Here is a 15,336-nt window from a genome sequence, read left to right as displayed (position 1 = left end):
GTATAATTACACAAATTAGCTTACTCCCTCACCACCACCTTCACCATCAAAATAAGGTATTTACATAGTGTCGACTAAATAATATCACACATAAATGTAACTTAATTCAATTTATGTTATTATTTGATATTAAATGTATACTGCAATTACACATAAATGTGTTCACATGTTATTATTTAACACACTCACCACCTTCACCATCAAAAGAATGTATGCACATAGTGACAAATAACTAATGTCACACATAAATCCAACCCAAAATATTGGAGATACCAATCGATGCCTAATGACCAGACGTCGACCGAAAGCCCCCAACCGGCAGACGTGTAGCCACTTCACATCGACCGAGTCCTGTATACATGAAAAAAACCTACACGTACTCAGCACCTTCACCATCAAAAGAAAGTATTTACATAGTGTTAAATAATTAATGTCACACATAAATCTAGCCTAAAAAATTGGAGATACCGGTCGACATGTAGCTACTTCACGTCGACTGAGTCCTGTAGTGTCGCATCCAAACTGTTGGGATTATGTGCCCTAAAAGCCAATTATTTGTTTTTAATATTCGATATTTAGATATTCATGCATTGGGCTTTTCATATATTTGCATAAGATGCATTTTAGTCCTCAAATTGTAGTATAGGTGACTTAAGTGTGTGAATGAGATTTACACACAAGAGATTTAAGCTCAATGATTTTTTTACACCTTGGCATTGTTCGTAGTTGGTGGTAAAAGGTGGGCACTTTTATTTGCAAGATTGTAACACACTTGAGCTCTATGAGATATGACGGTTTGTCTCGACCATTGGGGTAGTTGACTCTGAGTCAGTTTGTAAGTATGCTTGGAGTACACTGAATTGGATCACTATAAGATTACACCATACAAATTACTATCATTATTTTGGTGTACTTGTTTTTACTAAATTCATTAGGTTCTAAATCCTAAGAGGTTTAGTGAATTTAAGTTTCAATACTAGTCACTTTGACTTACCAATGTGTGAGAACTTTTAAGGTCAATACTACGGTATCTTGGGTGGTTAATGTTGGAGCTGTGGGAACACAAATTCTCATCATGGAATCCACACTCTTTAAGAGTTAGAATATTCCCTTGATGCAATTTAATAAGTTTGATCACTGGAACTTGGCGAGAGCATATTAGTAAAATATTTACTAAATTATTTTTCTATTTATTTATTTAGAAAAATATTTATTTTTTAAAATTATTTTGCAAAAGAATTTAATTCAGTGATCATAAGGATTAAATTGGTTATTCAAAGTATATAAAATATAAGTAAGCCTTAGGTGGGACGGTATATATTATCCTGTGGCTACTTATGGATATTTAGTAGTGGAGGGATTTATATGTAATTATTTAGTAGGATAGAGCCTTATTGTAATTTCCAAATCTTAGAGTGCAATTACAATAATATAGTGGTAATTATTGTAATTAATTGGGTATGGCAGAGTTATGAGATAACTCAACCTCTATTCAATTGGAGCTAAGATGAGGATTCCCTTTGATACTCATCTCTAACCCTATCACTTCGATGGTGCATATATGGTTGTTACCCTCAGGTTTCTATTAAAAAATAATAGATGTAAAAAAAGTCTTCTAAAAGTAGAGAGAGTGAGGCTAATAGACATACGGCTCCCACAAGCCAGACCGTCTATTCTGGGGTTATCGAGGTAAAGTTTCACTGGTGTTCAAGGTTAAAGGAAAACGGTGTTCAAGGCTAAAGGAGGAGTAAGTCCAATTCCCTGTTGTTCCTGGAGTGTTAACGATTAATCAATCGTCTAAAAATATGAAATCATTTTTCAGTAGTTCTTGATTTGATGAAAAATCACGTGGATAAGATCCAGATATTTTTTTAATTCACTTCCTTTTCATCTAATCATTGTGATGATTTAATTTTTAAATTGTTGTCTATGCATATATTGATTTTATTCATGGCCTGCAATGATTTTTATTTCGTGAATATAATATTTTTGATTAGTTCACCAATCTAAGTCGTTCACTGATTGATTAAGGTTTGAATATTGTTTATGGATTTAACCATTATAATATGTGCATTCTAAATCATGTAAGAAGTCTATCTATTGGATTGGGTAATATTCTTTAGATATGATTATTAATTTGTGGCTCACAAGAAGGGGTTTCTCCAATGATTTTGTGCGAGATTTCCACTGTTGAGTTGTAATGGTGGTATTTTGTGATTCTCAATTTGATTATGAAATTGATATATTTTTGAAGCGGCCTACATTAGAACCCCATATAATTGGGGTGCTAAATAAGTAAGTAAATAAAAGAAAGTACTCTTCTGATCCATGTCCTTTTAAATAATGGTGATCATTATTACTGTGGTATATTAATTAATAGCATGTTAAAAGTAAGATAAAATGTATCATTTGATTACTTTGATATAAAGAGATTTGGCAGCCGCTAGGGTACATGGGAACTTCCCATGTAATCGGTTGTCGTAGCAAAATACAAATTAAACCTCTGGATACTTTGGAAGATTAATTTGGAAGAAAGTTTTAATTGAAGGCTCATTCAAAAGTTTTTGGATTTAATTTAATGTGTTGTTTATTATTTGATATTGCACATGGTCTATTACTTTAATTAGTAGTCATCATATAATGGAAAAATCCCAAATATTAGGTTTCTGATTTTCTATGACACTTAATAATGTGTGGCCGGCTCATGTAATGGGCTTCCAGTATGTGAAAACCAAAATTTGGGTATCACACTTTGTGGGGCCCGCATAAAGCAGCCATGTACATGGGTATGTACAATAACCATTAAACAAAATTAAAATAGATATAAAAAAAAAAAAATTGGTAATGTTTTAATTGCCTTTGAGGTTTAGAATTACATTAAATAATATTAACGCGCCACTCATATGAATGATGCCTACATAGGATGAATCTGTTATCCATTGTGGAGTTTGATAGATATGAAAATTAATAGGTACCTATAAATGAGTATATTTCGTTTTATATTATATTTGTTTGGACATATAATATATGTGCTTGGTCGTTCCCATGCAATGTTCATTTTGGATGCAATCAATTTCAGAATTAATTTTTATTTATTTATTTAATTTTTTAAGTATATCTGCATGTATATGTATGCATATTTGTATGCATATTTGAGCTTCTTGCAGGTAATTTTGATGATCACGGAGTTTACAATTATGTAACAAATAGCATGGGAGAATGCTTGCTTTTACAATTATGTAACAAATAGCATGGGAGAATGCTTGGTTAGAGAAAATAGAATGAAAGGAATTTTCCTTAAAAGCAGCATAAGCCCAGCATATCCAATAGGATTGCTAAATACTTTGAAAAATACGGTTGAGGCTTTATGTAGCCAGTAATGGGCTATCAAGGATTATCGGCTGAGTTTGTAAATGTCCTCTGCACATCACTATGAAAAATCAGAGTGAAAAATAAAAAGAATTTTATATAATTTGCCATTTGTATATATGTATTAAGTTGGGGTCCATATGGATATGGTTTTAATATATTATGCACCCATTATCTTTATTCGAATGGTATGCACCCATTATCTTGTTGGCTACAATATCTTCCACTCGTTTGCATAGAAGTGTTCTCTGTAGATTTGAGTGACTGCTCAGCTGTTTGTTTTTATTTTTCAGTAGAAGAGTCAATGCTCATCTTGTCTACAGTGTTATGGCGATAATTTCTTACAGACACCCTATTATGTCCTCCACTCATTTTTCTCGATCACGTTTATAATATGTTCATCAGGGCGTAACACAAACTATGAACTGTGATCCACTTTTGTTGTGCGCTTGTTCTATTTGTACTCATCTATATATTCAATCCCAAAACAATCCAAGCACCGAAAAATCAATAACAATGGAGTCACTCCTCCCAATGCTCCCAACAATTGCTAGGCTTTCTATATATCCACTTCTTTTTGTTGTTTGCTTTGTGATATGGAGGACAAGAGTTGGTCACGGCCGAAACACAGCTAGTAAGAAAAGACTAGCACCCCAAGCTACTGGTGCATTGCCTTTGATCGGTCACCTCCATCTCTTAGGACGCTCTCAATTGCCACACATTACCTTTGGTTCTATGGCTGACAAGTACGGCCCAATCTTCACCATAAAGCTCGGGGTAAACCGAGCATTGGTAGTGAGTGATTGGGAGATGGCTAAAGAATGTCTCAACACCAACGACAAGATCTTCGCCAGCCGTCCAAGGGCTTTGGGAGTGGAGCTCATGGCCTACAACTATGCCATGTTTGCTTTGAGTCCTTATGGCCATTACTGGCGCCAAGCCCGGAAGATGGCCATGTTCGAGCTTCTCTCCAAGCCCCGGCTTGATATGCTTAGACATGTCCGAGTATCAGAGATAAGAACATCCATAAGAGAAGTATATGACTTGTGGGTTAAGAAGGAAAGTTCTTCAAATGTTGTGAAGTTGGATATGAAGCAATGGTTCGAGGATTTAACCCTAAATGTAATGGTTAGGATGCTTGTAGGGAAGCGATATTCACGTGATGAGGAAGAAGGGGCACGAGTTTGGGAGGCCATCACGAAGTTCCATGAATTATTGGCGGTGTTTGTGTTGTCCGACGCCTTCCCTTTTCTGACGTGTTTGGATTTGGGAGGTTATGAGAAGGCCATGAAGAAGACAGCAAAAGAAATTGACGATATAATTGAAGGTTGGTTACAGGAGCATAAAAGAAAGAGAGATTCTGGCATGGTGATGAGTGATCAAAAGGACTTCATGGATGTGATGCTGTCCCTTCTTGACAATTCAAAGGCCGAAGATTTTCCTGATTTTGATGCTGATACCATGAATAAATCTACATGCCTGGTACATGCTCTCCACCCAGTTGATTTTGATTTACATGGTATATTTTTTGTGAACTTGAAATCATTTGTTACGTACTTGTCTAGAATTCAATAACTAGGATAAAATATATATATATATATATATATATATATATATATATATATATATTTCTTGCATTTATTATTAGTGGGTTAAAACACTAGTTCCTTCAACTTGGGAATACATTGTCAAAAGCTTATATTGGCTTCTTAAAACGCTAGTTCTTTCAACTTACGAATTCATTTATTATTAGTGTGCAAAGATAATTTGATTATGAATACATTTATAGGCTTGCTTTACACACAAATACTAATTCACACATACGAGCAAGGTTATTAGTATTAACTTATTTTGCCAATCTTGAGCATAATAAACATGTTCATTCTACTAGTTTCAAGTGAGGCTCAGAGTGGAAAGACCTGGAGCGGATTCAAGATCCATATCTGGATTGAATCGGATCCATTATATGGATATGATTCATACTTATAACCCAAGCATGATCCAAATAGAGTATAAATACAAATTATCTAGACCCATACATATCTCTGACCTGAATCTTACAAAGGATCTTCCAAAGAACATCTATATTCGACCTATTTTGAATTCAAAATTCAAATATCAACCCTTCACCATTTCAAGCTAGTCCTAGCTTCAAGTACGCTGAGGTTGCAGGTTGGTTTAGGTCGAGAGACGCAAAGAATTTCATGATTAGTACATTTAATAGTTTGAAGAAGAACTAGCTTCATACATGTAAATACTAATTGTTGGCACATAAAAGTGGCAGGCCAATGGTCAGCCACTTCAGTGATGACATGGTGCATTGAAAAGAGGACAAGTAGACTAAATCATGGTCCAAAGTTGAATTAACACATGTCAAACTTGGAAGGGGAAGAAATTCCAACACGATGGAAACATCTGGCAGAACGAGAAAGGCGGGTATGGCAGGGTAACGACAACTAGCAATCAAGTCGTGGGTTGAATGGTTTTCTAAAAACAAGGAGGATGTGGGCTAAAGGAGTTAGTAATATGTGAAACTTCTACAAAACTGACAGTTCAGTTTTTAGAAGTCCCTACCTTTAAGGAGTATAAAGCAATACACTACTAAGAAGGTAGTTCTTAAAAACTAGGGATGAGGAGATCGCTGATTATACAAAATCTATTTCAAAAGGAAATAGATTGAAGCAATTAAATTACGTAATATATACATATATATATATATATATATATATATATATATATTCAAATAAGTAGTTTGAAGAACATGGGACACATGGCAGTAGTGGAAGAAACTCATAGATCATGGGTCTGGAAGTTGAAATTCGGCAGCTGAGCATGAGACAAGTGTCTTGTAAGGAAGAAGTGGGCAGTAATTTAAAAGGACATGGGTCCTTCTTGTAAGGCTTTAATGCCTATAAATAGTTTGTTTAGGGTTACATTGTAAACTCTCTTAACGACATCAATTAGCATTCAATACTTTATATTTCAATTCAAGCAATTTCAATACAAGTCGTTTCAATTCCTTTACATTCATGCACTTACTTTCAGTATTGCATTTCAATTCATTAGATAGCATTGTAGTCTTAACTAAAAGTCCTTTCATCGAAGGCAAATCCGAAACCTCATAATCGCTTGATCATTCCAAAAGGATCTTCCTTGTCATTTGACCTCTTTGAATCTTCCGAAATTCTGGCACTCCTACATATTCTAAGTGTCCCAATTTTGTGGAAACATTAATTGGCACGCCCTGCCAGACACCCGGTAGAGATTGCAATGCTGTTAAAATCAAAGTCGACCCGTCAAACTACAACTAGTGATGAAGATCCAGAAGAAGAAGTTCAGCCGACTCCGGCTGAAAGTTCTAATCCTAGTCCTGAAGAATCAGGAGTACATGCCGAGATGCAATCATTGGTTACACCATTGGCCAAGGCATTGGGTAAGATATCTGCCCGCCTTGATGACATGGATCATAAATTATCTCAAAATTTCTCTCAGCTATCAGCCGTCATTTATAATCGGCCGGCTCATACTGGAAGTTCAAGTATTCAAGAATCGGTACGTTAACCGATTCCTTACCCTCCACCTGTGGTAACAGTTTAGCAAGTTCCAGTGGTGAGTTTTTTATAAAACCCACAAGTGACTTGGCCATAATTTCTAATGTTTCCACAACCACCGGTATAATAGCCATTTCCATAGTCACCATACCAGCCACCTCCAAGGCCTCAAGTGTTTCCTCCTAATTTTCCTGAAAGAGATTATCGTGACCCGGGGGCAATTATGGAAGATGAAGGAATAACCTACCAGTGCCACCACCTGTGGTACTCGGGGGGCAACCAATGGCCAACCCACTAGTTTGGTCAAAAAACAATCAAGCACCAGTGGCTAACTAGTCGCCAAGAATTAATCAACTGGCCCAACCAGTTTTTCTAGATAAAGGCCAGTTGACGGAATTGATAGATCGGGAATTTGGTTTAGCTACCAAAAGAGTAAGCCAACCAGCTTATAGGAAGCCATAGCCGAAAATAATTGATGAATTTGAATTCCCTAGACGGTACAAAGTTCCAAATTTTGTAACTTTTAATGGGGAAGATAACTAGTCTACCGTAGAACACATTAGCAGGTTTACGGTTCAATGTGGGGAAGTGGGAGCAAGTCAGTGGTTGAAATTGAGGCTTTTCCCAAACTCCCTCACAGGATCAGCCTTCTCTTCGTATATTCACTTACCACCAGATTCTATTCATATTGGGCAGCAGATGGAAGAGCTCTTCCATACGCAGTTCTACCGGACAGAATCAGAGGCAACTTTGGCCGATATATCTCGGCTATGCTAGATAGCCAATGAATCTGTGGAAATGTTTATTGCCAGGTTTTGAAGGTCCAAATTGAAATGTCATGTATCTCTTCTAGAAAAGGAGTATGTTAGGCTAGCCCTTAATGACCTAGACTTTGAGCTCCGAAAGAGATTTGAAGGAATGGAGTTCAGAGACTTATTTGAGTTCGTTGACAGAGTTAATAGATTTGAGTCTATACTCAAAGAAGAAAATGATAGAAATTATTCTTCCAAAGGGACTTACTATAGAGATCCTAATTACAAAGTCTTCTTAGCAGAGTTGGAAGATTATTTGGAAGCTAATGTGGCAGATGTCCACATCAAGAAGCCATATGTGTGTAGCCTTGGTCAAGTCAAAATCTTCCACAAGTGGCGGACAAGCATCTACCTCTTCGGCCAAGAAAGGAATAGCCGATTCTGGAAAAGTTTATATTCTTGATCTGCCCAAAACAGAAGAAATATTCGATCACTTAATGGTCGATAAACAAATATCGTTGCCTGAGGGACATGTTATTCCTATGGCTACTGAGTTGAAAGGAAAAGAATTCTGTAAGTACCATAATTCTTTGAATCATGGTGCTAATAATTGTTTTGTATTCCAAAATGTTTTGCAGACAGCCATGGATGAAGGAATGTTGAAATTCCCAGAAAAGAAACCAGAAGTAATGGGAGTGGACAGTGACCCATTTCTTATTATTGTTACTGATCGGTTGAGTTGATTACAATTATAAATCAACCTTCGCAATAGGACGAATCATTGTAAAATAGGGCTATTAGTCGGGTAAGTCAAACCACTAGGACTGCGCTTATCTATGGTAACCTAAGTGTCTAGAGTCTTTTTAGAATGATATGGGTATTCATAGAGGATTTGTTGGTTGTCACTTAAGCTATGAAATTAAGATGCATAAAATAAAAGTTTACAAAAGTTTAAAGGAGATGAAATACAAGTAAAGAGGACTAGGGAAGTGAATCCGTCTCCATCCCTATACACATGCTAGATTAGAGCTAAATTGGGGGAAAAACAATATATATTATGGTCATGATACATAGCAACACTTGGTTGCTATATTATCCTCAAGAAGTTCATTAAATCTCAAGCAAGCATGATCCATCAAAGGTGAACATGTTTAGACTACCTAACTAAGGTATAGCTTAACCACATTTACTTGAATGAAAGATTATCAAGCCCTAGATAAAATGATGAAGCACATGAAGGTAAGAAATAAGCATAAACCATCAAAGGCTTCACCTAAGCAATGATCTATCAAAGTCCTTATCAACATGCCATTAAACCATTTCATAACCTTGTCTCCATTCTCACCATGAAAACTCAAGCAATATGATTAATATAAGATATCATCTAAAACAAGATAATCAACTTACAGAAATCATCCATACATATATCAACATTCATTACAACAAATGAAGTGCTCTTGGTTATGAAAAGACCATAGAATATACATTGTAATCCCCAAAATATAGCCTAAATTAGAACATGCTTACAAAGGAGGGGCCTCATCACCTCCCTAGATGGAGGTTTAGTTACCCATGGGAGCCTTAGAAGAAGGAAGAAGCTTGGAAGATCCCTCCATTTTTGAGCTCCTTTGTTGTAGCTTCAAGACCTCAATCTTTTCCTCTTCCTCTCTCTCTAGAAATCTTGCAAGATGAGATATGATTTTTGATATGTGGTTCCCCTCACCTTCTTGTAAACATTATCCTACTAAACCCCCACCAAATGAGGCTCAACTCCCCCCAAAAGACATCTCCAACCAACCCATAAAGATGGAAATCAGAAATGAGGGAATCAAGGAGCAAGTGGGCTGAAGTGATGGTTCCTGGAGAGCATTCTGCCTAAAGTTCGAGCGCTCGAAGTAAGCCCTTCGAGCGTTGGAAGTCAACTTGCTCAGCTTTGAGATACTTTGGTAAAATGGCCATAACTTTCTGCTCTGAACTCTAAATGATGAACCGTTTTAAGATTTGGAAAGCTAATTCAAAGCTCTAAGTACGCCATGTTTTAATGGAATTCCAGTTCTCAAGTTTGATGGGTCTAAAATGAAGAGAAAAGTCAAACTTCACTGCTGCCAGGCTATTCTGCGCACGTTTGGTAAAAATAACATAACTCTTTGCTCCAAACTCCAAATGAGGTAAACTTTATGTCTATGGAAAGCTAACTCATAGTCCTTCATATTTCATGCTTTACTAAAGACCAAAATCGCACATATAAAGGGTCAAAATTGGAGGCCAAAGTCTGATGGAAAATGAACCGGTGCCCGCGCTGTTACAACCTTGCACCAATTTGCTACTTGCAACCTGAAATGATTTGGCTCGGTCCGAAGACGCAGCAATTCTTCCTAGAACTTTTTGCATAGAGCGTCATGAGTCCCATGGATCATTAATCTTGGCCAAAATGGAGGTCCCTAGCAACGGCGTGCTTTGATTCTTTAAGAACTCGTTAAAGCATCTCTTTTAACTCTCTTTGGGGAACCAACCTGAAAATAAACAAAAGCATGCAAATGAAGCTAGAATATGCAATATGATAAAATAATGGACTTAAATAATGCAAATAAGGGCGCTTGAATATGTAATATTCGGCGCTTATCAGTTACTAGTAATATGATCAGAGTTCTAAAGTTTCCAAGGAAGAAGATTGATATTGGAGGTGAGAAGCAGATACTGGAAGTTCCACTCAAGCTAAAACAAGAATCTTCCTACAGCAAGGTAATAGCAAATTTGGAAAAGAAGTTGAGAGAAGCTCAGATTGCTCTTATTAATCATGGTTGATGCCCAGAGTGTCAGGGCCATGACAATAGAAGGCACTATTATGATCATAGAAGAGATTCTCATTCTTTTAGAATAAGTATTTGATGATCGGCTGCTGGATGTACGGCTGATTCGTGATCGGTAGAACAAAGTTACGGTGACACGTTCAGGCCAGCACTCTTCTACTTTTAAAAGAAGACAACAAATTCAATATGAGGCTTGGGAACAAAAAGGAGATGTTCACACACAAGTTCCGAATGGTGAGACGACCTATTACTTTACCTGAAAGATGGAAGAGGCTGGAACATCCGAAATTCTTGAAAGAAAGGCATTTAGCCAAGTATGGTCTTACTCGAACTTAGAAGAGGAGGCTACAGCACAGAAGGGCTGAGGGACGGAAGAAAGAATATTCTCATAACGGTGGTTTTGAATCAGCTGTGAACAGAGATAAGGAATTAGAACATCAACCGGGATATATAGACATAGCCATTGCCTTTGATGATGAAGATGCACCTGGGGGGCATGAAACTAATACAGATGTGGATCCCAAACATGCTCCTAAGTATAGAATTCATTTTGGAAGTTTTTCGGAAGAAGCAACTTGCAATATGGCTTTTGTTCTACCGGCAATCTTTGAGGTTACTCCATATAAGTCAACAACAGTGGAGGAAAGCCTTAAGGAGGAAGAACCACTCAGATCCACTAATGAAGAAGTGGTAGCTGCTGAGTCAACCATGAAGAACACTGACATGGCCAACAAGGGATGGGTTACTACGGAAGTGACAACTGCTGTTGATAAGGTGGTATTTGAAAAACCACCATTGGCCATGACCCAACAATGAAAGCCATTTTATGTGAAGGTTTGGGTAAAAAGATAGCCGGTCAATAGAGTTTTGGTTGACAATGGATTGGTTTTAAATGTTATTCCAGTAACTAGGTTGAAGTTACTTGGCAAAAGCACTAAAGATATTATCCCCAGTGAAATGGCCATTAGTGGGTTTAATGGAGGGGCCACTAATACCAAAGGGATTCTACCATTGGAAATTACTATAGGGGGAAGAACTTCATTTGCCGCATTCTTCTTGATAGAATCAACAATGGCATATAATCTGCTTTTAGGATAGGATTGGATCCATCCCAACATGTGTATACCTTCTTCTCTACATCAGATGTTGATCTTTTGGGATGGAAGTGAGGTAAAGATAATGGAGGCCGATGACAAGCCTTTTGTGGCAAAGGTATACTCAGCTGAAGCAACATTATATGATGAAAATTGTGTACCAATTAAGTTTATAGGTACAGATAAGATGGGATGACCAATATTGGCCACCATAAGAAGAAGGTTGGCTGGGGGGGACATACAAGAATTAATGGATGAGATGTCCTAGCCGAGGATTGAATTCCTAAGGTCAATTACTGAAAAAACTTAAGTGTTTAACGATGAATAAGGACCACAGTAAATGGAGAGAAAAAGAGCAAGCTTTTTGGGCCACTTATGTTAGATTGAAAGCATACTTGGTTGAGAAAAGATTGGCCAAGCATGAGCAATTATTTTCAGAATGTTCGACTAGTGTAGCCGAAGTTAAAATTCTAGAAGATATGGAAGAAAAACTAGACACAATCCAGTTGGAAGATTTGGAATCAGCTCCATGTATAATGGATGACAGCAAGGCAGAAGTTCAGGATCCATTGTTAAAGGTCATGAATCTGGGCACGGAAGAAAACTATCAGCCGATTTATGTTAGTGGTTTGCTGAAACCTAGTTATCAAGCAAAAATGATTGACCTATTGAAGGAATATAAAGATTGCTTTACTTGGAATTATGAAGAAATGCCAAGGTTATCAAGGGAGTTGGTAAAACATAAATTGTCAATTAAAGAAGGTTATCGGCCATACAAACAGCCTACAAGAAGAATGTCATAGGAAGTTGTGCATAAAGTGAAGAGGAGATAGAAAGACCGTTGAAGGCCAGCTTCATAAAAACGGCCAGATATGTTGAATGGATTTCAAATGTTATGCCAGTTATAAAAAAAGAATGGAAAATAAGGGTCTGCGTGGGTTTCAGAAATTTAAATACTGCCATGCTATCCAATGCCAGTGGCAGATCAGTTGATAGATGCTTCCTCTAAACATGAGATTATGTCTTTCATGGATGGGCATTCGGGCTATAACCAGATATACATTGTTGAAGAAGATATCCCAAAGACTGCATTTAGATGCCCAGGGTATATTGGAACTTTTGAATGGGTTGTTATGCCCTTTGGTTTAAAAAATGTAGGAGCAACTTACCAAAGGGCAATGAATTGTATCTTCCATGCTATAATTAGCCGTTTACATTGATGATGTGGCAGTGAAATCATCGGCCAATGAGCAACACTTAGCCTATTTGAAGACAGCTTTTGAAAGAATGCGAACTCACAAACTCAAGATAAATCCAATTAAATGTGCCTTTGGGGTGGCTGTTGGAAATTTTCTAGGATTTTTGGTTCACCGTAGGGAAATTGAAGTAGATCAGAATAAAACCAAAGCCATTATGGATGCTTTGGCACCTACTAGTAAGAAGCAGCTGCAGAGGTTTATTAACAAAGTTCAGTATCTTAGAAGATTTATCAAGAATTGTGTAGGAAAGATCCATGCTTTTTCACCATTATTGAAATTGAAGCTGGAAGAAGAGTTTAGATGACTTTCACAAAATTAAGGAATACCTGCCTAATCCACCAATTGTAATGCCACCATGGAAAAAATGGCCGTTGAAACTTTATCTATCAGCAGCGGAAGAATCTATTGGCAGTATGCTGGCTCAAGCCAATGAGATAGGGAAAGAACAGGCTATTTTTTATTTAAGTAGAACATTGACATCGGTCGAGTGTAGATATACCCAGATTGAGAATCTTTGTTTAGCCTTGTATTTTTCTGCCATGAAGCTGAGAGTATATATGTTGCCATTTGTGGTGTATGACGTCATTTGTCAAACTAACTTAATCAAGTATATGCTATCAAGGCCAATGATCATCGGCCGAATCGACAAGTGGGCATTGGCCTTGATGGAGTTTAACTTTATTTATATTCCACAAAAATCATTAAAGGGTAGAACGTTGGTTGATTTTTTGGCCGACCACCCATCAACTGAAATTGACCCATATATTTGTGATGAGTTGAAGGCATCATCAACATTTGAAGTACCATGGGTTTTGATGTTTGATAGTTCCAGCATAAGTGAAGGAGCAGGAGTTGGAATTGTAATCATAGCCCCAAACGGAAGAACGATATCTTTCTTATTTTTCTTGGATTTTAAATGCTCTAATAATCAAGCAGAATATAAGGCATTGATTATAGGTCTAGAAATTTTACTTGAAATGGCTATGGGAAGTGTACATATCATTGGAGATTCAAATTTGGTGTTGAGTCAGTTATCAGAAGAGTTTAGATGTCTAAGTTGGCAGTTGAGACTGTTCCACTCTCTGGCCACTTAGTTAGCTGCACAAATTGATGAGGTTAAACTTGAGTTTTGGCTAAAAGAGTATAATAAGGATGCTATCTTAGCTCAATTAGCTTATGGAATTAGAGTTCCAGAAGGGATGGAAGAAAAGTTAGTAAAGATTACTAGAAGAAGCCTTCCAACGGCCGAGTTAAGAAGTTCCAACATGGCTGAGTCATATGCGGCTGATATTCACAACATGGAAGAAGATGATTGGAGGATTTCAATTGTGGCTTTTCTAAAAACCCACAAAGGAAAACAAGTAGGAAAATCAGAAGAAAGGCTTTTCAGTATATTTTACTCAACTAGGAACTGTATAAAAAAACTGTGGAAGATGGTGTTTTACTCAAATGCTTTAGTAAAAATGAAGCTATTTCTGTTATGGCTAAGAATCATGGAGGAACTTGTGGAGCATATCAGGCTAGAATAAAGATGAGATATTTGTTTAGAAGATACGGATATCATTGGCTAGGTATACTAAGAGATTGTATGGATTATGCAAAGGGTTGTATAGTATGCCAAAAGCATGGGCCGATCCAATGGGTTCCAGCTAAGGAAATGCAATTTTTTGTTAAGCCATGGCACTTAGAAGCTAGGCTATGGACCTAATTGGAATGATTAATCTAACATCTTCCGAAGGTCATCATTGGATTATTGTGGCCATTGATTATTTTACAAAGTGGGTAGAGTCAATGGCCTACAAATCTGTTAATCAAGCAACGGTTATTGATTTTATAAAGAAACATATTTTCCATCGTTTTGGAAGTCCAAAATCAATCACTTCAGATAATGCGATAGTCTTTTGAGGAAATGAGGTATTAACATTTGGAGGAGAAGAAGGGGTACAAATGATAACCTCCACACCTTATTATGCACAAGGTAATGGCCAAGCAGAATCTTTCAATAAAATCCTTATAGGGATTATTGAGAAGATGATTGATGAGAAGCCTAAAATATGGCATGAAACACTTTCTAAGGCCTCATAGGCCTATAGAAATTCCAAAAGAATAAATATTGGGATAACTCCTTACAAATTAACATATGGGCATGACGTTGTTCTTCTAATGGAGATGAGTGTAAGATCGGCCAGACTTGTTTTTCAGAATGACTTGATACCGGTTGATTATAATGAAGTTATGTTGGTAGAATTGGAAAATCTAGATGAGGTACGTTTACATGCTTTAGACCATATAATTGCACATACGAAAAAGGTTATGAAGGCTTATAATAAAATAGTAAGGCCTAAATCCTTCGCGGGAGATGATTTGGTATGGAAGGTTAAACTTCCAATTGAGAAGAATGAACCAAAGTATGGAAAATAGACTCCAAATTGGAAGGGAACATTTTTAGTTCATAAGGTGTTATCAAAAGGTGCATATCAATTGAAAGATTTAGATAGGGA

At 36.9% G+C, this 15,336-nt stretch overlaps 1 protein-coding gene across 1 annotated transcript in view; it reads left to right on the top strand.

The window, feature by feature from the left end:
* The first annotated feature begins 3,582 nt into the window (after positions 1 to 3,582).
* Positions 3,583 to 15,336, top strand: part of LOC132279777 (cytochrome P450 CYP82D47-like) — a 74,428-nt gene continuing 62,674 nt past the window's right edge. The window contains exon 1 of the mRNA XM_059781821.1: positions 3,583 to 4,851. Within this exon, the coding sequence (XP_059637804.1) occupies positions 3,790 to 4,851 (1,062 nt within the window). The 5' untranslated portion in view covers positions 3,583 to 3,789. The remainder of the gene's footprint in view (positions 4,852 to 15,336) is intronic.

Source organism: Cornus florida, unplaced genomic scaffold (assembly GCF_030987335.1).
Source record: "Cornus florida cultivar Cherokee Brave unplaced genomic scaffold, ASM3098733v1 CherokeeBrave_3.0.0_Hap2_Chr10, whole genome shotgun sequence".
Lineage (NCBI taxonomy): Eukaryota > Viridiplantae > Streptophyta > Magnoliopsida > Cornales > Cornaceae > Cornus > Cornus florida.
Note: the sequence above shows the minus strand (reverse complement) of the source record. Positions and strands in the feature narration are given on the sequence as shown.